Source organism: Ornithodoros turicata, chromosome 5, assembly GCF_037126465.1.
Source record: "Ornithodoros turicata isolate Travis chromosome 5, ASM3712646v1, whole genome shotgun sequence".
NCBI classification, from domain to species: Eukaryota; Metazoa; Arthropoda; class Arachnida; order Ixodida; family Argasidae; genus Ornithodoros; species Ornithodoros turicata.
In genome coordinates this window covers 45,138,285-45,165,761 of record NC_088205.1, presented here as the reverse complement: position 1 = coordinate 45,165,761, position 27,477 = coordinate 45,138,285, and the positions used below count along the sequence as shown (strand labels likewise).

At 48.8% G+C, this 27,477-nt stretch overlaps 2 protein-coding genes across 4 annotated transcripts in view; one reads left to right on the top strand and one right to left on the bottom strand.

Annotated features, from left to right (window-relative positions):
- LOC135394422 (tumor suppressor candidate 3-like) overlaps positions 1-27,477 on the bottom strand; it is a 118,822-nt gene that overhangs the window by 33,446 nt on the left and 57,899 nt on the right. The gene's annotated exons all lie outside the window — the stretch shown is intronic.
- Positions 17,179-21,279, top strand: LOC135394421 (uncharacterized). 3 transcript variants are annotated; one of them, XR_010422890.1, is made up of 3 exons: positions 17,179-17,195; positions 17,253-20,757; positions 20,825-21,279. XR_010422890.1 is itself a non-coding variant. In XM_064625154.1 (2 exons), exon 2 carries the CDS (start codon positions 18,572-18,574, stop codon positions 19,874-19,876), a length of 1,305 nt encoding a protein of 434 aa, XP_064481224.1. In that variant the 5' UTR covers positions 17,179-17,195; positions 17,253-18,571; the 3' UTR covers positions 19,877-21,279. The 3 variants fall into 3 exon arrangements, 1 of the variants encoding a protein (XP_064481224.1); XM_064625154.1 differs by having other exon boundaries at positions 17,253-21,279; XR_010422891.1 differs by lacking the exon at positions 17,179-17,195 and having other exon boundaries at positions 17,219-20,757.

The window sequence follows — 27,477 nt, the reverse complement described above, 5'->3', positions numbered from 1 at the left end:
ATTTGGGAAAATGGTGTTCTGTAGAGAATACCCCCAATCTTATCGCGTATGGTACCAGCTCAGCTGCAGGCTCGCACTTTCGCTTTTGTGTCTAGCACCGCACAAAAAAAAAAAAAAAAAAAGAAATGCGGTAATTCACGCACTGTGTTGCCTGCCTGTGTATCATGTATAATACTGAGCAACTGTGAATAGTGATTTACCTGTTCACCTTTGATATATACCTGTATATATACCTGTACCTGTGATATACCTGTGCATTTATTAGCAAAGTTGATCAGGTGCTGAAGTTTCGGCGGATTGCTGGCATCGCCTCGATCGCAGCATCGTAACGCCGTCCGTGCTCGTGCAATGAGCACCGTTCCGATGAAAAAATGGCTAGGAAGCAAGCGAGCCGGTGAAGATGATGCATAATGTAAAAGATGACTTCGTGTTGTGTCTGTCCCTTCGTGTTTCCTAGTCTCGGGGTTTTTACATTATGCACCGTTCCGATTCCATGCCACTACATCCAACGTGCCGTTACATCCAAAAACGAGCCGTTACGTCCAACATGCTGTTACATCCATTGTGCCGTTACATCCAACGAGAAGTTACATCCATTTTTGGCCACTACATCCACGGATCACTGCATCCAACGAACCAGTACATCCAACGAGTCATCACATCCATCGGGCCAGTACGTCCAACGAGCCATTACATCCACGGACACAGAATACTCGATCAATGTTCTCATCGATGCTCTGTGCTTGTTACGCAGCTCCTTCCACCGACCATCTCAAACACGGCGCATTCCAACACCGCAGTTCTGTGCTTTATTGTCGCACCTACGTCAGTAGCGTGCAAGTGTTGAGGTCGTTAATCCCTCAGTTGTTTTCAAACTTAGGAGGAGAGGTCAGAGGTCCCCATGCCAATGTCGCTTTTCTGCGCTTTATTGTCAATGACCTTCACCTATGAGATAGCGGCATGTGTGTGAATCACGTGGTGTGAATACTAGATAGGGATGGGAGGTAGTACCTCATAAGCACCAAATGCTCATAACCTCCAAACGCTCAAAACCTCAAAACGCCCATATGCACAGAAAAAAAGTTGGTGGTTTTGAGCGTTTGGAGGTTATGAGCAGGAGGGGAGAAGCTGCTCATAAGCACCAAACGTCCAGAACATCCGAATGCTCATATGCACCGAAAGGCGGGATACCACAAAGGACGGGTCTTCCTCTCCCGCATTTGGAACAAGGCCTTGGGGTGAGAAAGGTAGAATGAATGGAAACTACCAAGGCCACTTAATGTGTCAGTTTGGAAGTTTGTGAAGTTTGAATTTGGCCATGTGATTTGGCTGAACGTACCTGTGGGTTTCAATGGGGTTAGCGCGAGTCAATGGGTGTTTTAACGTGACGAACACATCCGCCGTCGCTCTTCTCTTGTCATGCGCATGCAGCATGTTCCTAATTGGTGCACTTACGTCGCGAGACAACTGTGATCTGAACGATGCCACAGCTCGCGTGGCTCAGTGGTTAGCGTGCTGGTCATGTCAAGTTCCCGGTTCATGTACCCGGGTTCGAATCCCGGTGCCGGCTGTGCTGTCTGGAGTTTTTCCTGGGTTTTCCTGAGACTCTTTCAGACATATGTCCGCACAGTTCCTTTAGAAGTCGGCCCAGGATGCACGTTCCCCCAGGCCGTCAGTCGTGACGTTGCCCGCCTCTGTGAGGCCGACAACGGCGAGACCTTTCATCATCACCACAGTGCACTAAATTCGCCTACCTGAGGTAGAGTGTGGCTGACAAAACGTCTAAGAGAAAATGTGGCCGATGGACAGATAATATAATCAACACAGAACGCCGTCTACTCTATAGCGGCTAAAGCTACATATATGCTAAAGCAAACGAGTAAACATAAGAGAAAACGAGCAGTAGAAATAAACTGAAATAAAATTGAACTGAATATATGTTAGAGGACCAACGATACACCCAGTTCGCTTGAACTAGCGGTGCAGGAAGGAGGCTTCGCGCTGCACGGCGTCGCAGTCAGGCACTGCGCCATCGCATGGTTCTGTAGCGTTCGCTACAGTTCCACAGTATAAAGTCTGCGTTGTGAAGCGTACACTAGAAGTAGTTTTGTCACGTGTTACAACGTGTCTGTTTTTGCATGTTCTTGCCTATATTTAGGTGTTTTTGCGGGCCTAAGTACCTGTCTATTTTCGTGGTTTTAGCGCGTAAATTTCTGAGTTCTACTTATAAGAGGAAGTAACGTTGTTTTTGAATGCCTAAAACGGTAGGCAAACAGAAATGAGTTGAAGACCAATCATCGAAAGAACCAATCCAGTCCGAAGATTGAAGAACTATAGGAGCGATAATGTGTAGAGCATGTTGGATGGAGTTCCGACAAGAAAAAGTCCCGGAAAAGTTGGTCCCGGAAAAATTGGTCCCTGGTTGCGTGGCGGAAAAAATGGTCCCGCGCGGTTCTGTGCGCCCAAAAATACAGGAGCGTCGTTGTGGACATCTGATGAACCGGATCATAGTCAATCAAGTGCTTCATTCGCCCTCCTAATTTGTTCGAAATTGGAAGACATGTTTTTTTAATTAACGTTAATCTTACTGAACAATAAATGCTGCACGCCATTGAATGAGGAACATAAAAGTGGTTCCATTTGCTGTACCGCTTGTATTGTACAAATCGCGTCTGTTCTTTCTGTTCCTCTCTTTATTTTGCGGAGTATAGACAACGCGACAAGATCAGGAAGTAATTCTGCAATGTCTGCTACATTCTCCTAAAAGTGACAAAAAAAAAAAAACAAGTAAGAGTCGTCTTTCTTCAGAACGAACATTCAAATCGCAGTTCTTTCTTATTCTCACTGATCAGGCCGTATCTTCTGTTTTGTCGACCAACTCGTGGAGTGGCAAAAGTTGTTTGGATTTCTGTAAACGCTAACAGCTTGGAACAGTGTCAATGACAACTTGAACTGGAGAATCACAGCAAAAAGTAAAAAGTAAAAGTTTGAAGTAAAAATGGTAGGCATTTATGCCAACGAACTCATAATGGAATATCGTTTTGTGTCACTGAGAAAAGAGAGGACGCCAAACAAAGAGATATCAAACAATTTTGAACGTACACATACAAGAAAGCCTCCAGGAGATATATCTGAATCCTTGCATTTGCGTCAGCATTCTATTTTCTGACCACACCAGTTGCTGTCGCTGATGCTGAAAGAAGCTTCAGCACAATGAAACTGATTGTGAAACTTTGTTGCTACAGCCCTGGCAGGCGAGTGCCTTTCGCGCTAGAATCAAGTCTTTTGTCCTAGGCTGCCTCCATGTCTATGAAATAAAGCTCAAATTGAAATCCATAAACGAGAAGGCGTTCTGGCTACATACATGCAGGACCAAGCTGTTACATAAACTTCAAACTGACACGTTAAGCGGCCTTGGTAGTCGCCATTCATTCCACCTTTCTCACCCAATGACCTTGTTCCAAATGCGGGAGAGGAAGACCCGTCCTTTGTGGTATCCCGCCTTTCGGTGCATATGAGCATTCGGATGTTCTGGACGTTTGGAGGTTATGAGCAGCTTCTCCCCTCCTGCTCATTTCCACCAAACGCTCAAAACCACCAACTTTTTTTCGGTGCATATGGGCGTTTGGAGGTTTTGAGGTTATGAGCATTTGGTGCATATGAGCCACAACCCTGCTACAGACCTAGGACAAAACAGACTCAAATTCGTGACGTCGAAGCGGCGATCTCGTCACCAGGTGGTTCAGTACAAGAGTAGAAGATGGCAAGGTGCAGTGCTGGAATTTTCTTTCAAGGCTGAGCATCCAAAAGACCCTTCGGTGGTCGACTACAGGTGTATATCGTGCTTCCTCAGCGTCAAGTCAAAAGCGGCGGACAGCAAGTGCACTGTTCCAGTAGCCCACATCACACTAAAGAACAGCATTCTTCAAGTGGATCTCGACTTCCCAACGACCGCGCACTCCTGTGACCCAACATCCGAGCAATCCTCGGAGGCCAGGGTCTACGCAAAAAGGTATATGTACGAGAAGAGGACGGAGATAAGGCACACGCGTAAGCGTCCTCGTGTGGCATTTACCGATGTCATTGCTGATGTCGAAGGGTCTGGGGCATGTCGAAGACCACTTCGGTGTTTGTTCTGCGCAATGTCGAGACCGAATCAAGGAACTGAATTCCGGCTATGGCTTTACATCAAAACGCAGGGCGCTGTCGTACAATCGCCACCTATTATCCTTTCGAGACTGTTTGAATTTTTTGAAAAGCATAATGTTCTCAATGATTTCCAACATGGTTTTCGTCCCGGGTGTTCAACTCAAACTGCGTTATTAGAGCAAAAGGAATTGATTACTAAAGGCATAGAAAATAACCTATTAACATTAGGCATTAGACTTTTCGAAAGCTTTTGATTGCACAAACCACATGGTATTGATGATAAAACTAGAGCGCTATGGAATTAGAGGGATCCCATTGAAACTAATGAGGTCGTATTTAGCGAGTCGTAAACAGTACGTTTTTATGGACAGCAGTGTTCAGTCCTCGCTTTGTAATATATCTTATGGAGTACCCCAGGGCAGTATCCTTGGTCCGCTGCTTTATATTGTGTATATGAATGATATAATTAATATAGATATAAACTGCAAATTAATATCTTAATGTCGAAACTATGTTAAGCGAGGCAAACATAATTCTTTCTAGATTATCCGCGTGGTCAAAGGCAAATTTTCTCCGCGTTAAACCGTCAAAAATAAAAGATATTATTTTTAGGCCTAAAAATAAGTCAATCAGTGTGACTACTGCGGTTACGACGATGTAGAAATTGACATAGTGGAGTCAGTAAAGTCACTGGGTGTCATTTTTAGCCTTAAATTAACGTGGGACTTACATGTGCAATACATTGAGAGGAAGCTGTCAAAAGTTGCAAAAATTATTACTTTATAATTCACTTTTCTCGTCTTATATAAACTATTGGTTTTTGGTATGGGGAACGACGACACAAGAAAATATGAGTAGATTATTAATACTTCAAAAAAAGATGGTACGTCTGATTGCAAATGTCGGATACAGAGACTCCACTGTACATCTTTTTGAGGAATATAATATCCAAAGGGTCCACAACTTGTATGATTTTAAACTCGGCTGTTTATGTAAAAATTTGCATAAAGTAAAATGTAATGTTCAGCTGGAATTAAGGGAATTGTCATATTACACACGTCATTGTGATCCTTGGAAAGTTCCACGAGTGAGAACAAATTATGGAAAACAATCCATAAATTTCCTACTACCTAAATTATTAAATACGCTGAATTCTAAAGCAGTTTCTTTGTCTAATACGTCAATTCGTGAATTTCGCGGTATCATTATGTGTGCCTCGTTGAATGACTGTACGTGATGTTTGATGCCCATGTCGAAACGTGTGTTATTAGTGTTTCTTGAGCTCATTTGAAATTTTTTATCCTAATATTGCATGAGTGAATGTCACTGTAGTTTTGAACTCTGTAAATGTGATGTTGTCGCAGGTAGTGTAAAACGGGGGCCCGGGCTCGTCAAGTTGTATTTTACAACTTTTTCTCGGTCCTTCTTTCATCACATGATGAAAAATAAATTGATTGATTGATCGATTGATATGAATAACTTCACAATTGATTACCTCCAGGGCCTCGAACGGACACTCGACGGAGAAGAATTCCTTCGATTCAGAGACTCCGCCCCGGGCAGCGAAATGATTGTCTTGTGCGGAGATAACGACTTGGAAGCGCTTCTGTCGGTCGAGTACGTGTTTGGGGACGGAAACTTTAAGTATAACTCACCAGAACTCATGAATCCCGGGCAGTTGTACACCCTTCATGTGTCGATACGAGCAGAGTGTCACCCTATGGTGTTTGCGCTGACCAGGTGACGTGACACAGCCGTCTATGAATAAATCTTTGATGTAATTCGTGACGCACTTCTGCACCGTTTCAGCCGCTTGGGAACACTACAAGGCTCAGATCAATGGATGTTTGACTTCGAAGTTGCTGCTATCACGTCACCCAATGAATGCAGCAGTGACAGTGTTCGGCGCTGACCGTGTGAATCAGCCGATGAAAATAAGTGGCTGCGTCTTTTATTATGCGAAGGCGATAAATGAAAAGCAGGACGAGCTTGGCTTGAGAACCGTCTGCAGGACAATGAAGAAGTACGAGAGTGGTTCAGCATGGTAAGGCACTTGCCCTTCCTCCCCATAATTTCTCCGTCTCTCGTTCAGCGAGGATTTCATTTCCATCCACCTCAGCAAGCATCACCTCTTGAGAGCGCTCAGCTACAGCACTTAATATCCCACTTCCGGCTATTTTGGCTGACATCCGTTCCGTCCGTGTCGTATGGGGCCACTCTGGCAACGCTGGAGCATGCATCACGAATTTGGTTGAGGGTTGGCACAATGAACTCCATGACCAACTCCCGAACCAGCACCCGAGTCTCGTGGAACTGCTTGCATTTTCCCAGAAGGTGCAGCACGCCGCAAAGTACCGCCTGCAGCTTCTGCTGTGCGACCCTGCAGCGGTGCCCAAGCCACAAGAGCCACGGATCAGAGAGAGGAACGCCCGACTTGCCGAAGAGATGCAACTATTCCGCCGCTATTTTTGTATACCTCCGTTGGGAACCGGAAAAAATATCGCCGGAAGAAATGTCCCCGGAAGAAATGTCCCCGAAAAAAATGTCCCCCGAGAAACATCCACTTCTGGTACGCGTGGAATTGTTGCGAAATCCCCGGTTCCGATATTGCCGGTCTTGAAGTCTGCGGACTCAAAATAAATACTAGAATACCTAACCACTTATTAAGTGTTTTTACTTGGAAAGCTTGGGCCACTTTCACTTATGATTTCGCGCAGAGAATACACTTCAATCAGTAGTCACGTTTGTTGATACAACGTGCACACTTGGCTGGGATATTCTTATTTTGTTTCTTTCTTCTTATACTAAGAAGTATATCCTGCGTGACGTATCACACTGACTGGTGTGCAATCAGAACGCCGGGATTTTGCGACTGTAGATTTTAGGCCTGATGACACAGCTATCAGTTCAGGTTTGAGGAAATTAAGAGCGGGACGTACGAGCAACGGCACACTTGAAGTCTGAAGTCGGCCCTGGACGCATGCTAACCCCCTGTTAATTACGTTGAGCGGGAACGGCGTTGCATCCACGAGAATGCCCCAAGTTAGTCCCGAAAAGATAGGCCAGAGAGACTCAGTCTAAAAAACTACGTGGAGCTTTACTCCTACGTGTCACACAACCCAACAAGAGAATCAGAAAAAAGTGAAGAAGTCCTTCGATGTCACGTGGTTCATGATATCGCTTCAACGTCGTCGTCCAATGATAGTCCTTTTTAAACATATTTACACATCCTCCCCCGCCGAATGAGTCATTCCAGCAATGCTTCAAGGGGGTATATAGTAGCTGTACCGGTCTTCTTGTCACGTTCCCCGTTGGCAGTTTTATTGTACATGCTCGGACTTTGTCACCCCTTCCCTTGTGTAGTGTCACAATCCGCACGGTTTTCCAAAGATTGCGTGGAACCTTTTCTTCATGCAGTAAGGCGAGATCTCCCTCCTTCAGCGAATGGTACCCCACGGGCTTAGAGACGTGGGCAGACCTCAGATGTAGCAGATATTCTCTGTGCCACCTTCTCCAGAAATGATCAGCTATTCTCTGGCGGTGACACCATCGACGGGAAAGGTCGGTCGCAGATGATCACGGCTGTTGATGTTCACCATTTGGAAGTGCGATGAGTCGTCGACCAATCAGCAGGTGAGCAGGCGTCAACGCGGCATGCTCGTCAGGTGATGCGTGTAAGTACGTAAGCGGGCGAGCATTTATCGACGCTTCGGCGTCCTGCAGCACAGTCATCATCTCTTCGAACGTTAAAGACTGTCGTCCAAGTACCTTTCGGAGACACTGCTTCGTCGTACGCACTAGCCTTTCCCACCAGCCGCCCCACCACGCTGCCCTCTCAACGATGAATTTCCACTTTATTTGGTGGGAGGCGAAATAATCCTGGGTCTCGCTCTGTCGCACGGCCGTCTGCAACTTCAGAATATCTCGGCACACTTTCTTGGAGGCCAACGCATTGTCCGAGTACACAGTATTCGGTAATCCTCGTCGAGAAACGAAACGGCGAAACGGCATGAGAAATGAGCGTGCTGTGAGATCCGAACCGAGTTCGAAGTGCACGGCCCGCGTTGTTGCGCACGTAAAAAGCGCAATGTACGACTTTGACGAGCCGCGCTCGGATCGCACCATCACAGGCCCAGCAAAGTCCACTCCCACTACTTCGAAGGGCTGGTTGAGAGTAATTCTGTCAGATGGCAGTGGAGCAGTGGGAGCTGAAGCTGCCTTGACTCGATTACGCGAGCAGGTGATGCATCGGAATATGAGCGCTTTTGTTAGTTGTCGGCCCTGTGGAATCCACCAGCGCTCTCTTACTTCGTTCAATGTGTCCTGCAAGCCTCCGTACAGTGTTCTGTGCTTCGTGACAAGCTTCGTGCAGTGATGCGCGCGGGGAAGTAGGATTGGACATTTCAGGTCCTCTCCATCTGCTCCGAACTGTAGTCTCGTCCGTAAGCGTATGATGCCGTTGTCGTCCAGGTACGGTCGTAGATTGGCCAACTTCGAATCAGGTGCCACTGGATGACCCATCTGTAGCAGATTAACCTCTTCGGCGAAATGCTCCGCCTGTGCCTGCTTTACCCAAAGGTTATCCGCGTCGTTGAGCTCCTTGACCGTTAGAGTGCCGACCGATCGACCGTTACGGCATCGCACGTTACGCTCGAAGCGTAGGACCCAAGCGGTGTACTCTTGTCAGTCTACGGTGGCTGCTGTATTTCTCTGCATCAATGATTGCAGAATTCGATGACACCGAAACTAGCAGAATGCTAGATTTGAAACTCCTCTCGTCGTTCGTCATGTCGTCCCATTCGACAGTAGTATAGAGATAGACTGCATAATATTCGAGCGGCATAAGAACCGAGCGGCATAAGAACCGAGCGCTATAACGACATCGTTTTTTTAATCCAAGATGGCCGATTCTAAGCCAACACAATCCAGTCGGCTCAGCTCCGCCCACTTCACACGCTGATTGGCTCATGCTTGGTCATCATCATTGGTCCACGCTAAACCTACTGATCGCGTTGATTGGTTCACCATAGCTCCGCCCCTTTTATGTTAATTACTTGACTCCGCCCTGCTTCACGCTGATTGGTGCACGCCCGCCGCGCTAATTAACCGGCTCCGCTGATTGGTCCATTCTAGGCCTACTGATCACTCTCCCAGCCCCCTCTGATTGGCCGCCGCCGCCGATTGGCCCGTTCCAGGCCTACTGATTGGGGCCCGCTGAACATAGCCTTCACCGGCGCCCGCTAGACGGCAGCGACCCCGCTGCGGCTTTATCTCGGATGTTCAAACTTACCCGTGCCCAGGGCTAGCGGGTGGCCTAGCCTTCATCGGCGCCCGCCAGATGGTGCGCGGATCGCTCGGCGGCGGCTTCAGATGGTTCTAACCCAATGTCTCTATCTCATACATCCAAACTTACCTCGTGCCACCAGATGGCGCGGCTCAGGTGCATCAACTCCGCGCTGTTCCGCTTCGAGGCGTCACATGAGCGAGAGAACTTCGTCGAGATGTGCTGCCACATATTGCGCTCCCGTATCACCGCAAACAAGTTGCGGGAAATCATACGCGAAATCTTGGACGAGTACCTGTCGGCTTACAGGGAGCAATCACTGCGCGAGCTTCAGGAACTATGTCAGGAAGAAATAAGAGTCCTGGAGACGATCATCAATCGCGCTAGGAGCTATGGATGAAAATAAAGATGCATCACACCTTGCTACACAGTCTGCTCAAGTTATTCCATGATGCGCATGCAGTTCCAGCACCCTGCTCGAATTCTCATCTCCGGCGCGTCCATGTGTGGCAAGACGTTGCTCACGCAGAATATAATGAGACACCCCGAATTATTTAGCATTCCACCGCAGAAGATACTCTACGTACGAAAGTATGCAGCCGGCTGGGAAAAGGATTTCGATGGCGTGGAGTTTATGGACAGGATACCCGCAGATTGGGATGAGCGATATCCCACTTTCATAGTTATTGACGATCAAATCACGGAAAAGGGGGTTCTATCGGAGGTAGAGTTGCTGTTTGTACGTGGGTAGCCACCATAAGAACGCGTCCGTGATCCTGATCACACAAGCCTTGTTCTATCACAACGCCACTTTTCGAACGATATCGCTGAACGCCAGTTATATCGTATTGTTCCGGAATGCTCGGTCCGTACAACAGATCGAAACCTTCGGACGTCAGGTATTCGGGAAACAGGGGCTCTCCTATTTTCTCGACGCATATAACCAGGCGACCGAGAAGGCGCACGGTTATTTAGTTGTGGATCCGCAAACACCTCCCTCTCGTAGCCTGCGAACAGGTATTTTACCGCACGACCGGCAGTTCCTGTTTACGCCCGTGAAATGACGGCCGATCTTAGAAGACATCTCACGCTCCTCAAAGTATTGGCTGCCAGCAAACCGACACACCGCGCAGAGTTACTTAAAGAGCTCAGCTGCGACGACGTTCGAATCCTTTCGGAAATCTGTCTGAACATTCTACGCGGAAATATCCCACTTTCGACGGAACTTCATAAAAACCTGAAGAAACACAAAAAAATCCTCCGCTTCCTCGCTTACAAGTCACTTCATAAGTGCCCCCGGCAGTTGAAGAAATATATTGGGGACAACGAGGTGGTCTCATTCCCATACTTCCACTGCTCCTCTCGGGGCTATCAAGTCTCGTGGCGGGAGTCGCCGGGCGAGCGATATCCAAAGCCATCGGTCATGGCTCATAGAATAGAAATAGGTGAAGTTCTGAAATCTAACGATTCGGACGATGTAAAAGTGGGCAAAATACTGGAAGCCCTCTATTACTTGCTGAAGCGTGCTCACTATCATCATCCTCCTCCTCCTCCTCCTCTGGAACCGGTCCATTCGGAGCCCGAACCGGAACCCAATCCATTCGATTTTAATCTTCTACCCTCCGGCGTTGATAAAGCGCGCGCGAAATCTGTGCTAAAAGAATTGAAGAAAGTTTTCACCTGGCGGGCGGATAATGTGCTAGTATATAAAGGGAAGCGAATCAATCGCTCAAACATTGTGGCTCTCGTGAGCTACTTAGCACGTCGTAGCGCGCTCATCAAGAAACCCAGTTGGTACAAAAAGTATCGAAAATTATAAGCGCGCTCAAAATACACCGCATTGCTCGCTGGAGCAAATATGGGGCCCTATAGAAAGATCAAGGAGAAGGGTTAGGTAGTGGATCAGTACCGATGTTATCACAAGCTCACGCGCGCAGAAGCCGTGGAACAGCTGAAAAAAGAAGATGCTTACACCCTTCACAAGCCAGTGAAGAAAAAATTTAAGCGGCGCTCCATCATCGCAACTCACGTGCGGGATTTGTATCAGGCAGACCTACACATCCTGTACATCCTAACGGTCATAGATACGCTATCGAGGTACCTGTATATGGTCCCCATTCGCACAAGGTGCCCGCAAGACGTAAAGAAAGCCTTCCAACGAGTTTTCCGTCACGGAATTCCGAAGAATTTGCTCACGGATCGCGGAAGCGAATTTTGGGGTTCCCCCGTTCGTCAGTACTTTCAGTCGCTACTAAATCACTATAGCACGCAAAGCGGAATGAAAGCGGCCTCCTGTGAACGCGTGCAGAGAACAATTAGAGAAAGAATAGCCAGGCATTTCACTAGTACGGGGAAGTTTAATTATATCAACGCGCTGCCGAAGATAGTGGCCGACTATAACGACTCGGTACACTCCGTCACGGGTGAAAAGCCGAAAAACGTGAACGCCGGAAATGAAGTAGCTCTGTTCAACAGATTGAATCGTAAGACGACCCCGCGCGAGAGCAAGTATAAAGCAGGGGACCAGGTGAGGCTCGCGTTAGATCGCGGCGTGTTCGCCAAAGGCTACGATCAAAGGTGGACGGCCGAAGTGTTCGAGGTGTCGCGAACGAGAAAGACCGATCCGCCCGTAGTGTACGTGAAAGATTCGACGGGAAAAAAAATACTGGGATCATTCTACGAGCAGGAGCTGCAGCCCGTCCACCATCTTTCCTCGTACGATAAGCGACTCATATCCGCGGTGATTAGAAAGAAGAAAATTAACGAGGTATTGCACTACTTGGTTCGTTGGTTCGGATACGCCAAAGATCACGATTCTTGGGTGCCCGCCAGCGATGTCAGAAAATGAATTTTACGTGTATCTGCTCTCGAACGCCAGCATGGACCTGTACCCGTCCAACACGCTGAATGACTTCACGATCGCGTTAGATAAGCCGCTACACCTGGATGATTCGTACGTCGTCGGTCTAGAGGGATTTTCCATTCCCAACAGCTTCCTGAACGTGAACCAAGCGCCTGATAACCTGATAACGCTATCAACGGAGAAGTGGCAAACAAAACAGCTCACGTTCGAAGACACGGACACGCTATTGAATAAAATTTTCCCCGAATATGGGATAGAGTGGACTTACGAGGAAGATCACTACGTGTTTAAGCTACCGTCGCGCGTGCGCTCGGTGAAATTAATCGACAGAACGCTGTATCTCGCCTTTGGAATCGTCGACATCGATGGAGATCACCCGGAGGGCGGTAGAGTATGCGCCGTCCCAAACGTGTTACCGCTCGCGGAGGAAAGAGCCGTTATGATGCGAGTTCGCCGGGTGATCGTGATCAATAACGATCTAATTTCAGAACCCCGATCGCTCATTACCTACACATTCAACGAATTCTTCAGAGCGACGAACGATACAGAATCACGGGTGGAATACAAAGACAACACTTACTCGCTTTCTCTCCCGGTAAATTTCAACTTGTCGACCGAGTTCCTGGACCTCATTCAGGTGAAGCACATCCATGTTGAAGGATCCCGAAAGCGCATCACGTGTAATCCCATAGTGAAGACGTACCGCATCCACATAAACACTCGAGAGACGGAAAGTCGGCGCATTTAACTTCCACCGAATTACTACGAAACACCCGAAGCTCTCGTGAGCGCCATCCATGAGCGTCTGCAGCCGGAGGCTTCCCTCACGTATGATGCATGGGCGAGGAAGTGTTCGTTGAGCTTGCGGGAAAACGTGTCGCTTACATTATCCGATTACTTTGCGTACCTACTGGGTTTCGGCGCGAAAACCGTATTTACCGAAAACGATACGGGCGTCGACGAAGTGACCATAGATCTTCCCATTAACTGTATTATGATATACACGGATCTCGTCACGCCCTCCGTAGTGGGAAACGGGCGACATCCATTAAATTAATTCCATTCGTATACGATAGAACGAGAGAACAACTGAGTTTCAGCTTTCTACCCGTTCAGTATTTTAAGTTAGTGCAGCTCGAAATTTCCTCAATCACCGTCTCTATACGCGACGACACGGGTCGCAAGCTACCGCTACAAAATCGCGGTAGATCGACGCTGACGCTGCACTTTAAGCATGTACACTAAAGCGGTACCAATCTACGGATTTGGCGTTCCGACGGTATACAGGTCGCACCTGTACAAGAGGGGAGGCAATTTCTTTTCTCAGCTCGGGCGTTTCGCTATTCCACTCTTTAACCGCGTATCGCCCTACTTAAAAAAGACGGCTGTTGCGGCCGCTAAGCGCGTAGCCAAAAATCTGTCGGAGGGAGACTCTTTCCGAAGTGCGCTTAAAAGATCGGCGAAAGATACGGGCCGTGAAATTCTCCGCGACCTCGGAGGGGCTGGCGGGCGAAGAAAGAGGAGAAAACCGGACGTCTTCGACGGCATAAATCACGCTGGTTGCGCGGCCACGATTTAGTTGCGAGATGAACACGATTAACGTCGTACATCCCGACACTCCTCTGTTGGATAAGTCGGAAACACAGTTATTTTCCGTACCGGGAACGCAGTGGCATATACTGGAAGGGGAATATGAGGTATTCTACCCAGTCGCTTACATATCCTCCGTCATAGAGTTCCAGCTTTCGAATTTGGGGCACCACTATCTCGATTTGAACCGCGTACATAGTGACGAAAGTCCGCATCGTACGTGACGATGGTTCGCTACCGGAAACACAGGCTGGCGATCGGACGACCTACGACGAGGTCTACCCCGTCAACGCATTTGCTAGCTCGCTTTTCAAGAACGTAGCCGTCTTCTTGAATCAGACCATGATTACGAATAATGATTTGTATAGCTATAGAAGGCTACCTGGATATTTTGCTTCACGCCAGCACCACAGAGCACAATACCGTGCATAAAGCAGGTCTGTACACGCAAGAAGAAGCGCGTCAATCGGAAAACAACATTCGCGCTCGTGGACCGACCGAACGATACAACCTCACACGTGGCGGTAAGACCATCGACCTGGTTTCCAAGATCAACTCGGACATTTTCCTGCAGCCTAAGCTACTCATATCGGGAGTGGAAATTAGGCTTGTTTTTTATCAAGGCTCCGACGCGTTCCGCATTATGAAGACCGATCAGGAGCAGCACACGCATAAAGTGGAAATCATGAGTGCCACCTTGTACATAAAGAAAATCACCGTGTCTCCCAGCCTATTCCTCGGACACGAAACGGAATTGCAGCAGCGCAAGGCTCTCTACACACTGGCCGGAAGTGAATCGCGTATTCGTTCGCTACCAGTTGGCAACCTGGATGCATGCCTGGAAGATTTATTTCCAGAGAAGATACCGTCTAAGGTGGTGGTCGCATTCGTGCCCACCCTAGCCTACCAGGGAGCATTCAATCGGGACCCGTACCGATTTGTGAACTGCGACATTGAGTCGGCGACGCTCACCGTGAACGGGACGCAGCGAATAGACACGTTCGACTTCAACAATAACCTGAACCACCGAAGCTACTTCAACCTCCTGGAGCAGCTGTGTGAGAAGCACGTCTCCTACGAATACGACCACTACGTTGGAAACAAGTTCCTACTGTACTACGACCTGGATCCCGATCAATCCTCCGTCCACCTGTCACCGATCAGGCGTGGAAACGTTCGTCTGCAACTCAAGCTCCGACGTGCCTTGGCCGAACCCACGACCTATATTGATACTGTCCGAGAGTGTGCGAATTATGTCCATCGATAAGAACAGGAACGTCACACTGGATTAGCAATGTTCGAGCAAGATATCGAGAGACTCCTGAAGTACAACGATTACACTTCGGCGCTCTTTCGCGGTGTATACGCTCGAGACGACCGTCTGCCCGCGCTGGATAGACCGGGTATAATCGTGGTGAACACCGATCGGCGACAGCAGGCTGGGGAGCACTGGATTCTGTACGCGAAAATTAAGGATGACCTCATCTACTTTGATTCCTTCGGATTGCCACCCATCGAACCCGAGTTGAAACGCCTCACCGTCGACGAATATAATGATGTCTGTATTCAAAGCCTGTATTCTCCAATGTGTGGCGTGTACTGTTGTATCGTGGCGACATTGTTGGCGAAAGAGAAACACTGAAGAGCATTGTATCCTTGTTTTCCGATAATCTCGCCGCTAATGACCTAAAATCAATAAAGCTGCTAGAAAGGTTGTCTGTCGCTTAAAAAAGCGTGGTGACCTTTATTCTCTATAGCTCCCCACAAACTATACTTGCTTAGTCAATGAATACGCGCTACAGCTCCCTATCATATCATTCTATCAATAGAGCTTCCCATCATATCAGCCTATCTTCCTAATCCATCACAACAACGCAACATTTAAAATCAGAAATACATGTATTTTTATTTTACTGCTGATTACATATGGGACGCGGACTTTCGCTGGTCTCGCGGTCACTTCTTCTTCGCGTGAGTAAAGATGATGTCGGGCGATGCGTCTCTTTTACCATCCCTGAATCTCTCCTCCTTCTCTAGTTTCAGATCTGGTAATTCTCGCATTTCTTGCAAATCTTCATCTGTGAGTCGCTTAAAACGACTGGGTAGGTACACCTTTACGCGTTTATCGTTGTCCATCAGGAGTTCCACGTACACGGACTCCCCATAGATAGTGTCCACTTTGCGTAGGTCCAACACGTCGAGCTTTTCGTTGTTCGGAACAATGCTCATTTTCTGAATGTCCCCATCACCGGGTTTCTTTAGTTTATCCAGCTTCTCGAAAATAGATGACATATCTCTCAGTGCAAGTTTCTACGCACGCCAAATGAACTGAAAATGAGGACAACTATTACCTAACTTTCCTCATCTTGAAGACAATAGTGAAATATACCCTTCTCGTTGTGCGCTTCACCGGGAGTCGACCGACGGAAGTAGCTTCACAGACCTCAAATGAGTTGTATATATCGCAACTTTTATATAAAGCACCCCTGGAGGAGCGCAAGGGTGGTGCGATTCTGTTTACACAATCACGCAGGAACAGCATGTGATATACGATGCGCGCGCGAAGGACATTTGGAAACTGCATAAGCGAACCCTTTGTGTTTGGTTACAGAAAGCTTGTTTCGGCAATGAGCAGGTGGTGACGCGGGCTCATAGGGATATTTTCCTTCAGATAGACTTGTCTCATCAAGCACAACAGTTTACTTTTGGTTTTAATACGCGTGGCCTCGGAAAACATGATTTACGAGGTGACCCAGTTTCTCGGAGAAAGCCTATTTACATCACCTAGACGCAACATTTTTTCGCTAGGGCCCGCCATGCTGGGTGGAAGTGCGCTTTTGATATTAAACAGATGGCACCGTCGTGGGGCTTGTCTCAAGGTGACCCAATTTCTCGTTACATTACCTTGACGCAACATTTCTTCCCCGAGAATAAAACAAGCTCCGTTCTATAGTATAAACTCATTTTGACCATGAAGCGCATTTTGATATAAAACAGGCGGCCCCAACGCGTTGGAACATGCAGCCGACTCAAGGTGACCCAATTTCTCGGAGAAGACCTATTTACATTACCTTGACGCAACATTTTCTTCGACGGTGAAAGCTCACCATAGAGTTCTCATTGCGGCCGCGCGCGTTCTGATATTAAACAGATGGCCCCAACGTGGCCTCATCCTCGAGGTGACACCTGATTTACGACCGCGTGGAAACAAGCGAGCCCCGACGTGTTGGCGCATGTAGCGTGGATGCTGGTTTATAAGCCGCGCGATCGCCTCAGGGGGGGAACAGTCAGCTTTCACTCGCTTCACAAGTAAGTTATTCCCCTTTACTTGTTGCACGTTTCTTACGGATCCGCGTTTATTTTCAGTGCCTCGGTGTGTGTTCTGCTTTTTTGATCCTCACGATATCGAGGATGAATCGGACGACGATTCTCGGGACGGCGCACCTCCTACACTGTCTGCTCACGTGATGCGATCGCACCCCGACGTGGATACATCCTTCCTGCCCTTCTTCCAGACTGACTCCGCATTTAGAGGTATCGTCAAAAGATTCATGCTATTGGCATCTGTTCACGATCAGGGAGTAGAGGATTTGCGACAATATTTAATGAGTCACTTTCACGATATGCTCGCTATATTGAGAGCGCAAAGAATACCCTTTAGGTTTTGCATTTGTTCCGATGTTTTAATGGTGAAGGAAACTCGGGGGGAGATAACCGCGCACATAGCCCACTTTATGGCGTTTGCTCGCGAAGTCCGCAGCGACGGAGCCGTCGCGAATACCCTGATGGACGTGATTCAGGAGTCCACGGGGCGCGTCGAAAATTATCAGCGGGAAGGGAGTGGGTTCGTGTCCGCCGACGTCCAAAACGTTCAAATATGTATTTCCGCGGTGAAAACTAAAAAATTCGGATGCAAAGGGGCACTTCCCGATCATTTGGCTAAACGCAGGAACGTGCTGACGAATATTAATTTACCGGCACATAAGGAGGGTGAGTGTTTTAAATACAATACGCTTGCCCTCCTGCACCCGCAGGAAAGAATTCGTGGAAAAAATGTGAAAACTATGCCGCGGAGTACTGGTGGCCTAGTCGCTTCCCCGTTTCCTACTCTGATCTGGACGAATTCGAAGAGAAAAACAAGATATCCGTGTACGTATACGAGTACGTCGATCAGGGAGTGCACGTGTCGCGACCTCCAAAACTCGAGTATGAAAAGAAAATTCACTTATTGGCTATAGATGAACATTTTTTCGGAATCAAGTCTCTCGAGCGGTTACTGATGAGAGACAACAGGCGTTTCGTATGCGAGCGTTGCACGCGCTCTTTTAACAAGGAAGAGAGCATGGCGAAACATCATCGCCTGTGCGCGGACGTAAACGAAATTATATTGGAATTTTGCGAACCGGGCAAAAACTTCGTGGAATTTACTAAAATACAGTACAAGCAGCAGTACAACTACGTCGTCGCGTTGGACACGGAGAGCGTACTCGCGCCCAGTGGTGTTGGCATGCAGCGTCACGTCACCTCGAGCTTCTGTGCCGTGCTCGTGCGCACCCACGACTCGAAGGTGATGCGCATCAGGACGCACCACGGTGAAGATTCCGCGAGGCAGTGCGTCAGAGCTTTGATGGAAATGCGGGACGAGATGATCGCCTTGAACGCCTGCCCCGCGGAAATGGTGCTGAATGATGAGCAAGGAGCGCGGCACAGAGCTGCCACCCACCTGCGCGTACTGCGGGCGGGAGTTCGCGCAAGATCTACCCCGTGTCCGACACCACGACCATTCCAAGCGTTGTACTGCCGGCGAGACAAATTACATCGCGACGGTGTGCAACCCCTGTAACTTGGCGTGCACGACGCGGGAAAAACTGCCCATCATGGTGCACAATCTGGCCTACGATTTGGCCGGACTGTTGCGGGAATTTCACCTTCTCGAGTGGAAGCGAGCTCCCTTCATCGTGGCCAGTTCCATGGAAAAAATCCGATCGTTCGAAATTGGCACCTTCCTATTCAGAGATACCATGCAGTACCTAAATTCGTCGCTGGGAGAGCTCGTGGAAACCGTCAAATCCATGGGGGGCGCAGAGGCGTTCCAATGCCTGAAGCAGGTATTTGGAGACGACTACGAAATTTTGCTTCGTAAAGGTGTATTCCCGTACAGCCACGTTAGCTCGTTCGCGGTCTACGACGAATTGGCTCTGCCGGCAAAATCCGCCTTCCGAAACGATCTGACGGGGGAGGATATAAGCGACGAAGACTATCAGTACGCGCTGCACGTATTTGAACGTTTTGGATGCTCGAATCTGAGGGATTATAATGCATTGTACCTGAAAACGGATGCCCTGTTACATGCTGACGTAATGCAGCACTTCCGGCGCCTGTGCTACGACGCGCGCGGATTGGAATTGCTTCATTGTGTTTCGCTGGCATCCTATTCGTGGCAATGCGCTCTAAATTACACGCGGGCAAAATTGGAGCTGATCATCGACGAGGACATGTACCGGACCATCGAATCGGGTGTTAGAGGCGGACTCTGTCAGGCGAGCAGGCGTCATTTACGGGCTAACAACCCGCTGTGCAGTGGCTATGATCCCGATAAAGAGGAGGTGTACATATCGTACATAGATTGCAACAATCTTTACGGATTCAGTATGATAAAGCACCTCCCCGTCGGTGATTTCGAATGGGTCGAGGATTTTAGCTCCGTGGATTTTATGCGTCATCCCACGGATTCGGACGTGGGATACGTGTACGTGTGCGATTTGGAGTATCCAAAATCTATCCACGCGCTGACGCGGTACTTCCCCCTGGCTCCCGAGAAGGCGGTCGTTCCGAAGGAATGGCTCTCACCATTTCAGCGAGGGCTCCTCGAAGAGTTAATGTATCAGCCGGCGAACAGCAAAAAGCTGCTGCTCACGTGCAAGGACAAGGTCGAGTACGTTGTTCATTACGCGCTGCTCGCGCTCTATTGTAGACTGGCATGCGGGTGACAAAATTCACAGAATTCTAAAATTTCGTCAGGCACCATTCCTGCGTCCCTACATTGAGGACAATGTTGCCAGACGCGTCGCCTCGAGCACGACGTTCGAGAAAAATTTCTATAAAATCTCAAATAATGCGGTCTTCGGGCGTACGTTGCTAAATAAATTTAATATGCGAGACATTCGAGTAGCCTTCGATGAGGAGACGGCGAGTCGCCTCGGGAGTCAGGTGGAATGCGCGCGAATGGAAATTTTATCCCCCGATTGTGTCATGTACGAAATGCGCAAGAGAAAAGTGCGATGCGATTTCCCCCTGCAGATTGGCTTCACGATTTTAGAACTGAGTAAGTTAACCATGTACTCGTTCTACTATGAAACCCTGTTGAGTAAGCTCACTTGTCCGGTGATTACCTGCTACTTTGACACGGACTCTCTGATCCTCGGCCTATTCTGCAAGGACTACGAAGATCAGTTACGTGCGATCGCCGACGACCATTTAGACTTGTCTTCCTTCGATCGTGATCATCCACTGTACAGCGAGAGGAATCGCGGTAGACTTGGCGCGTTCAAAAGTGAAACGGGTAGCGTACCCATTGAGGAAGTAATATGCTTGAAAGCCAAAATGTATTCCATCAAATTAGCCGGGGGAAAACAGATTGCAAGAGCTAAAGGGGTCAAAAAGAACATTGTGCGCAAACACCTCCTCCATGATACGTACCGCGATACCCTATTCAAGCACGCTAGCGTATCGCACGAACAGGTGTCAATAGTGGGAAAGAAACAGTGCATGTACACCATCAGAAATGTGAAAAGAAGTCTGATGGCGTACGACGACAAACGATACCTCTACAATGACGTAGACTCCTACCCGTACGGAAGCTGCGAATATGGTAAGCTCGAGTGGATGACGTAGATAGCGAGATTTCACTTGGCATTCTTTCCCCCGCCGCCGCACAGATAATGCAGTGGATGAGTAGCAGTAGCATCATTTGACCTGCGTCACTGGAAGGATGTGGCACCTCGTTCTCTTCTCGCTCGTCTCGTGCACGTTGGCGCTGGACACCGGCAACTGTACGGCGAGCATCAAGCTCGAGAAGGATAAGCACACGTACGCGCACGAATGCCCCGGCGACATCTTGGCCATCAGAGAGTGGCACGTGGTACCTATGCGGTCCGGCATTAACCTGGACAGGAACGCTACTGGATCGTTGCGTACGTGCCTTCACTCGCTGGACGTGAGCGACAGCTACGAAGATATCCAGTGCACGCGGAAGTGCCAGCTCACAGAGGACGAAATTTTTCTCAGCCGCTGTCCCGGAGACGTCTACATGATCCGTCACTTCCGTGGAACCATGCCCAGCATCAAAGGAATCAACCTCTCCAAGGCTGCCATGCTTTTCGTCAAACATGTACTCAATAAACGTTGAAAGGTATTTTTTTCCCTGTCTGTTCGAGCTCATAGAGCTATCTGAGATAGGTTAGAACCATCTGAAGCCGCCGCCGAGCGATCCGCGCACCATCTGGCGGGCGCCGGTGAAGGCTAGGCCACCCGCTAGCCCTGGGCACGGGTAAGTTTGAACATCTGAGATAGGGCCGCAGCGGGGCCGCTGCCGTCTGGCGGGCGCTAATGAAGGCTATCTTCAGCGGGCCCCAATCAGTGGGCCTGGAACGGCGGCATGCCTCTAGTAAGACAATCGACAGGGCTGTCCGTCCCCGGACAATGTTTCCATCTTCGATGATCGGTCTTTTGCTGAATTTCCTCAACGCGGTTGCTCACGAACTGCTTCCATTCACTCGGGGGTCTTCTTATCCACCAAAGCGCAATCATTGAGTCCGACCATAGGAAGTAGTCAAAATCCAGTCCTGTGCAGATCCGCGTAAGGTAGTTCAACATTATCGAGCCGATCAACGCAGCCATTAGTTCCAGGCGAGGCAGGGTCAACTTTTTAAGGGGGGCTACTCGAGATTTAGAGAGAACAACTGTTGATGTTACAGTTCCGTCTTTGTTCTCAACTCGAAGATACGCTACAGCCCCGTAGCCCTTGGGACTTGCGTCACAAAATATGTGGAGTTGCGGATTTCTGTGACCGCTTGGCAGGAAGCAACGGTCCACGCTGACCTTTGTCAGTTCCGGAATTTCGTTGCACCATTCGTTCCACAGTTTTTGCTTGTCTTCTGACATGGGTGAATCCCACTCATTCTCCTCAACCCACAAAGCCTGGAACAGCACTTTTGCTCGCACGGTGAACGGGCTAAGGAAGCCGATAGGGTCTAAATCCTGGCTGCAGCTTGCAGTACGTTGCGTTTGGTTCTTGTGAAGCGATCGACTTAGTTGAGGATTGAGTCTAAACTACACGAAAGTGTATCCTCGCTTTTGTCCCACACCGCCCCAAGCACCTTTGTCGTTTTGCAGTCGCTGTTCGGGACAACCCTCTCCTCTGGAGCAAAAACGTCTTGAAGAGTTGCACAGTTAGAAGCCCACTTGCATAGGCGCATTTTCGCTTTCTCAGTGATGTCGTTTGCTTCCCTGTAGAGCTTAATTGCTGACTCGACGTCCGCTGCTCCGGTCAGAAGGTCGTCAACATAGAATGATGAGGCCAGGACCTCAGCCGTCTTCTGCAGACCACCGGTGACGCAGTTGAAATGATACAGTAGCGTTGCCGCGGCGAGCAGGAATGGACTAGCCGATGTGCCGAAAGGTACACGCTGCATCCGCCATTCCACAATGTTCGTACTGAGGGTTAAGTTCTTCCGCTGCGGCACATTGTCAAACCATAAGAAACGCAAGGCATCCCTGTCGCGTTCGTCAACGCTGATCTGCAGAAAAGCCTTTTTTATGTCCGCAGTAATTCCAATTGAGTGCGTTCTGAAGCGGATCAATACGTCCAACAAGTCTGGTTGCACCTTTGGCCCCTTTTCTAGGTGGTCGTTGAGAGATGTACAAGAGCCAGAATGCGATGACGCGCCAAAGACGACACGCATTTTCGTTGACGTTGACTGAAGTCGGATGACCTCACGATGGGGCATGTAGTACACGCGTTTGGATGGCTTCGACCCAGATGCAGGCACTGGCTCAGCATGACCGCTCAGCAGATAGGCTCGAATATTTTTGTCGTACTCTGTAATCAGCTCGTCATCATGTGCCAGCCGATTTACCAACCGCCTCAGTCTTTTCTTTGCAATATCGCGATTGTCACGCAAGGGGAAGTCGATGTGCTTCCATGGGAGGCACACCTCATAACGCCGGTTGGCAATCTTTATGGTACACTGAAACTCTGCCAGTACTTCATTACTTGCAGCCGTTGGTAAGGGGTTTTCGTCGATGCCTGTGTTTTCGACCTCCCAAATTCGCCGTATCTCTTCGTCTTGTATGGTCATGCAGTTAACGTTTCTCCTCAGCACTATGAGGCTGTCAGCTTGCCGTGCGATGAGAGACTTCATAGCACTTGGGCCCTGGAAGGTCCAACCTAATTTAGTTTTTACCGCAACCAGTTCTTGCTGTCTTCCATAGCGGCGGATTTCTCCTGAGATTAGTTTTGACACTTGATCAGATCCGACTAGCAGACTGATGCCACTGACTTGAGGGATGCCACTGACTTGAGGGATGCCAGGAAAAGCAACAATGTCGGCGATCTGCTCCCCGCAGTCCCCCAGTTCCACCACATGTTCACTGTCAACTGGTGATTCTTCGATGTCTTTACAAACCAGAGGTACAACGATGGCCGCAAGAGTAATCTCTTCATGATCGTACTGGCTCCTATCAGTCACCTCAACCACGCTCCGCTTGATAGGCGTGCAGTCCGATCCAGAGGCGAACGTATGGATGCCGATCACCACTTGCGCCACCTCCTTCAAACCAAGTTCTTGGGCGAGGTCCTCGCGGATGAACGTCCTGGAACTTCCACTGTCCACGATACCTCGAATGTACAGGCATCTGCAGTCCGCCACTGCCCATGCGCGAAATGTTTGTAGGAGGACAGTGCTCAGATGGGAGACAGCTGTCATTAGCCCAGGAGCTTCTAACCTGTGCGAAGCGTTCGTGGCCTGCCCGTCTTCGGTCAGTTTGGGCTTCCAGTTAGGGTCGCACATAGTGTCCACGTGCCGACCGCCGCACTTTGAGCATTTTCCCCTGAACCGACACTCTTTAGAACTGTGGTAGCTTTCCGTACATCGAAAGCAGCGTCGGTTCTTAGCGAGAGCCTTCTCCAAAGGTACGTCGGCCTTGCATGTCTCCGGTGTGTGAGATTTTTCATTACAGAAGATGCAGCTCAGTAGACCCGCCGTTGTCCGGCTGTGCAAGGCAAGGGCCGATGGCGTACAAGCATGATCCTTGCTTGTGGTCGCCCGCTGTTTGTGCTGCTTGTCGTCTGGCTGGACACATGATCCACTTTTCTCTCTGCTTTCAACCTCTTTCTTCAAGAATCCGAGAAGCTTGTTCAGCTCTTCCGAACAGGCTGAAGAGGCCGCGTTTTCGTCTTCGGAGGCAGGGGACTGGTCGTTTGTTGCAGGAGGAGATGTCTCGCCTTGGGCATGTCCACGGTGATAGTCTAGTCGAAGGTCGGGTGGCAGTGCAGCCAGCAATATCTCAGTCATCATTGACGAATAAGTTACACTTGGGACTCCCAATGAGCGCAGTCCACAGGTATTTGTTTGTACGTAGTCGTAGAGCCTCCGCAGAGCCGCCGTGTATATTGAAGATCTAACACGTGGGAGCGTCCTCAGTTTCTCTAAGTATTGCCTCTCGACCCTTCCTTTATCTCCGAAACGTTGAGTGAGCAGGGCGATCGCGTCGTCATAGGCAGCCTCAGTAGTTTGGAGCCCTGACAGGGCTGCGGCAGCAGGTCCCAGAAGCAGTGAACGAAGGTAGTGAAACTTGTCACGTTTACTTAGCTTCCTGTTTTCGTGTATGTTTGCCTTGTATTGCTCCCAGAAGGGCTGCCATTCTGCAAGATCGCCACGAAACTTCATGAGCTGGAGGCGTTGTAGCTTGACGCCAGAGCCGGTCGGTGCCGTTAGGGACCCGATCGTTGTCGGTACCGCTGGTGGAGAGTACGATGTCGTCGCTACTCTGTGATCTTTTCTTCATACTGTAGCACAGATGCATAATCCGTGTCGAACTCTTCAGCGGGAGTGTGCTCCTCAACTTCACGATCCAGGGCATAGAGTTCCTTGCTGCATTGAATCAGCTTCTCCAGGAGAACGTGAATAACTAGCGCTGTAGTGTTGTGGTCCTGAAGTGCCGCAGCAGCATCGTTAGTAAGCTTCGTGACTTGTGCTCTCCTTGCTTCACGCTTGCTCCTAAGCCTCTCCGGATCGTTCGTATTAGGCATGACTGAAGGGCTCGGTCGATGCTGTGGATTTCCTTGTTCTCCGTATCCCGGGTTTCGGCACCACTTTTGTTAATTACGTTGAGCGGGAAAGGCGTTGCATCCACAAGAATGCCCCAAGTTAGCCCCGAAAAGATAGGCCAGAGGGACTCAGTCTAAAAAACTACGTGGAGCTTTACTCCTACGTGTCATGTCCTTTCACGTGGTTCATGATATCGCTTCAACGTCGTCGTCCAATGATAGTCCTTTTTAAACATATTTACACACCCCTGTCGTCATCAGAGATTTCCCTAAACCCCCCCCCCCCCAGGGGGGGTGTACAGATACCGACAAAAGTTTACGGAACACCAGAGCGACGTATTTCTTGATCTCAGCGACACCCTAGCGGCGAACGGGAGTGGACATAGGCACGTGGAGTACCCGGCCACCTGTTTGTAAGTCTATCTGCTCCTGTTTGCAGCAACCGTGTCGCTCAGATGACTATATACACCACTCCAGTGTTCCGTAAACTTTTGTCGGGACCCGTACACCCTCCCTGCATTTTTGCAACCCCCCCCCCCCCCTGAAATTTCTCAGGTGACCCCACCCAGCTCGGCCACCAACACGGTCTGGTAGTGACTCCGGCGCAGCGAATTACATCCTGTTCTGTCAAACTTGGGCTGTAGGACCACCGTCATGCAGATGATCGTACCATGCATTTGTCCAAAATCATTTGAAAGTGACTGTTCAATTCATATATTGAGCGCATATACGGGCAAAAATGCGTGCGGGCACGCAAACTCAATGTGGATCATCAACAACCATTTGCGCCCAACTCAATCAAGCGAGGTATTCTGTTTTTTTTTGTCTAAAGTTTTCACCGTTGGTTGCTATGTATTCATTGAGCTTCGTGAGACAAGGTGCTAGTCTTTTTTTCTTTGTCGGTCGTGTGATTATGCATCTTAATGTTCAAATGCCGTTCATAATGAATCTGTTTTCTAATGTACTGTGTTCTAACGTAATAACACCTGTAATAACATGTACAAATAAAACGGGAAAGCTATGCAGATATGTAACCATTGTGCCTCAATTTTTTCCGTGTCTAAGAAAAATTCCGTAAGTGGAACTTTCACCAAGCATACCCTCCCCCCCAAGCAGTGAATTTCTGGGGAAATCATTGGTCGCCATCCTTCCCGCTGTCCTGTGTCCACGCCTGTACACCACACGTACCGCAACAGTTGCTTCACGGCGCTAACACGGAAAACATTTTCTCTGCTAGTTAACACAAATGTATAGTGTCACAGAAAGCCGCCCAGTTTCAACAAATCAGGAGAGAACGAAGCCATTCGGAATGGCTAGAAGCATGCCAAGTTCTTTTTTAAAAGCGTGCGGATCGACCTGCAATGTGATGTGTAAAAACGAAAATAAAATGCGGGGGAAAAAGCAACAAAATTTGCAGGCAAAAATGTATTTCAATATGTCCAGCGGTGTCACGCTTTGCGTCTCGGGAGTCCCATGATTGTACAAGCTGCTTTAGTGCAAAAAACAACGAAATAAATGCACCAAAAATGACCCTGGTCACCCATAGCGACCCCTTACGCAAAGAAATGCTATGTGTGAATAGTCATGTTAAAACGGAATTGAATACGAATAAATTAAGCGACTCGTTGAATAACCGTATCGGATATATACAGGGTGTCTCAGTTAAATCCCCGGGCTAAATAATTCGCGAATGGGTGCACCAATCGAAAAATTTCGTTTTTAAAAGTAGCTCTCCGATACCACCTACAAGCCGCGCACTGTGTGAATGAGGGTGAGGGGGTCAGTATTTAAATAAAAATTCAAACGAGTTTCGTGAAAAACATGACTTCTAAAACAGGGCGCAGTCGGCATTAAAATGGGTACTACCCACTTTTGGGACCTTCGGTGGACACCTTTTAGAGAAAAATCTGCCACCGAAGTGGGTCGTTTGTTGGAGTAATTAATTGGTTTCGGTTTACATATTTTTGTCGCGGCTGGTCGCGGTGAAGCGCAAAAGGACGCTCTTCCACTCCCTTATCCACCAATGAATTACGTGTTCTTCAGCTTACTTCACAACGGGGAGTGCTGAAGAAAAATGGAAAGCATGTGATATTGATACGGGCAGCACAGCGTGGCGATGGCAATGATTTAATGGACAGAATGATAATGCGCGTGACATGAGTCCCGTGAGATGAGTCCTCATTGTCGTCGTCACAATACCCTCCCCCCCCCCCCCCCGAAGTCGTGACCTCCTGGGCACGATGGTCAATGGGCACGATGGTC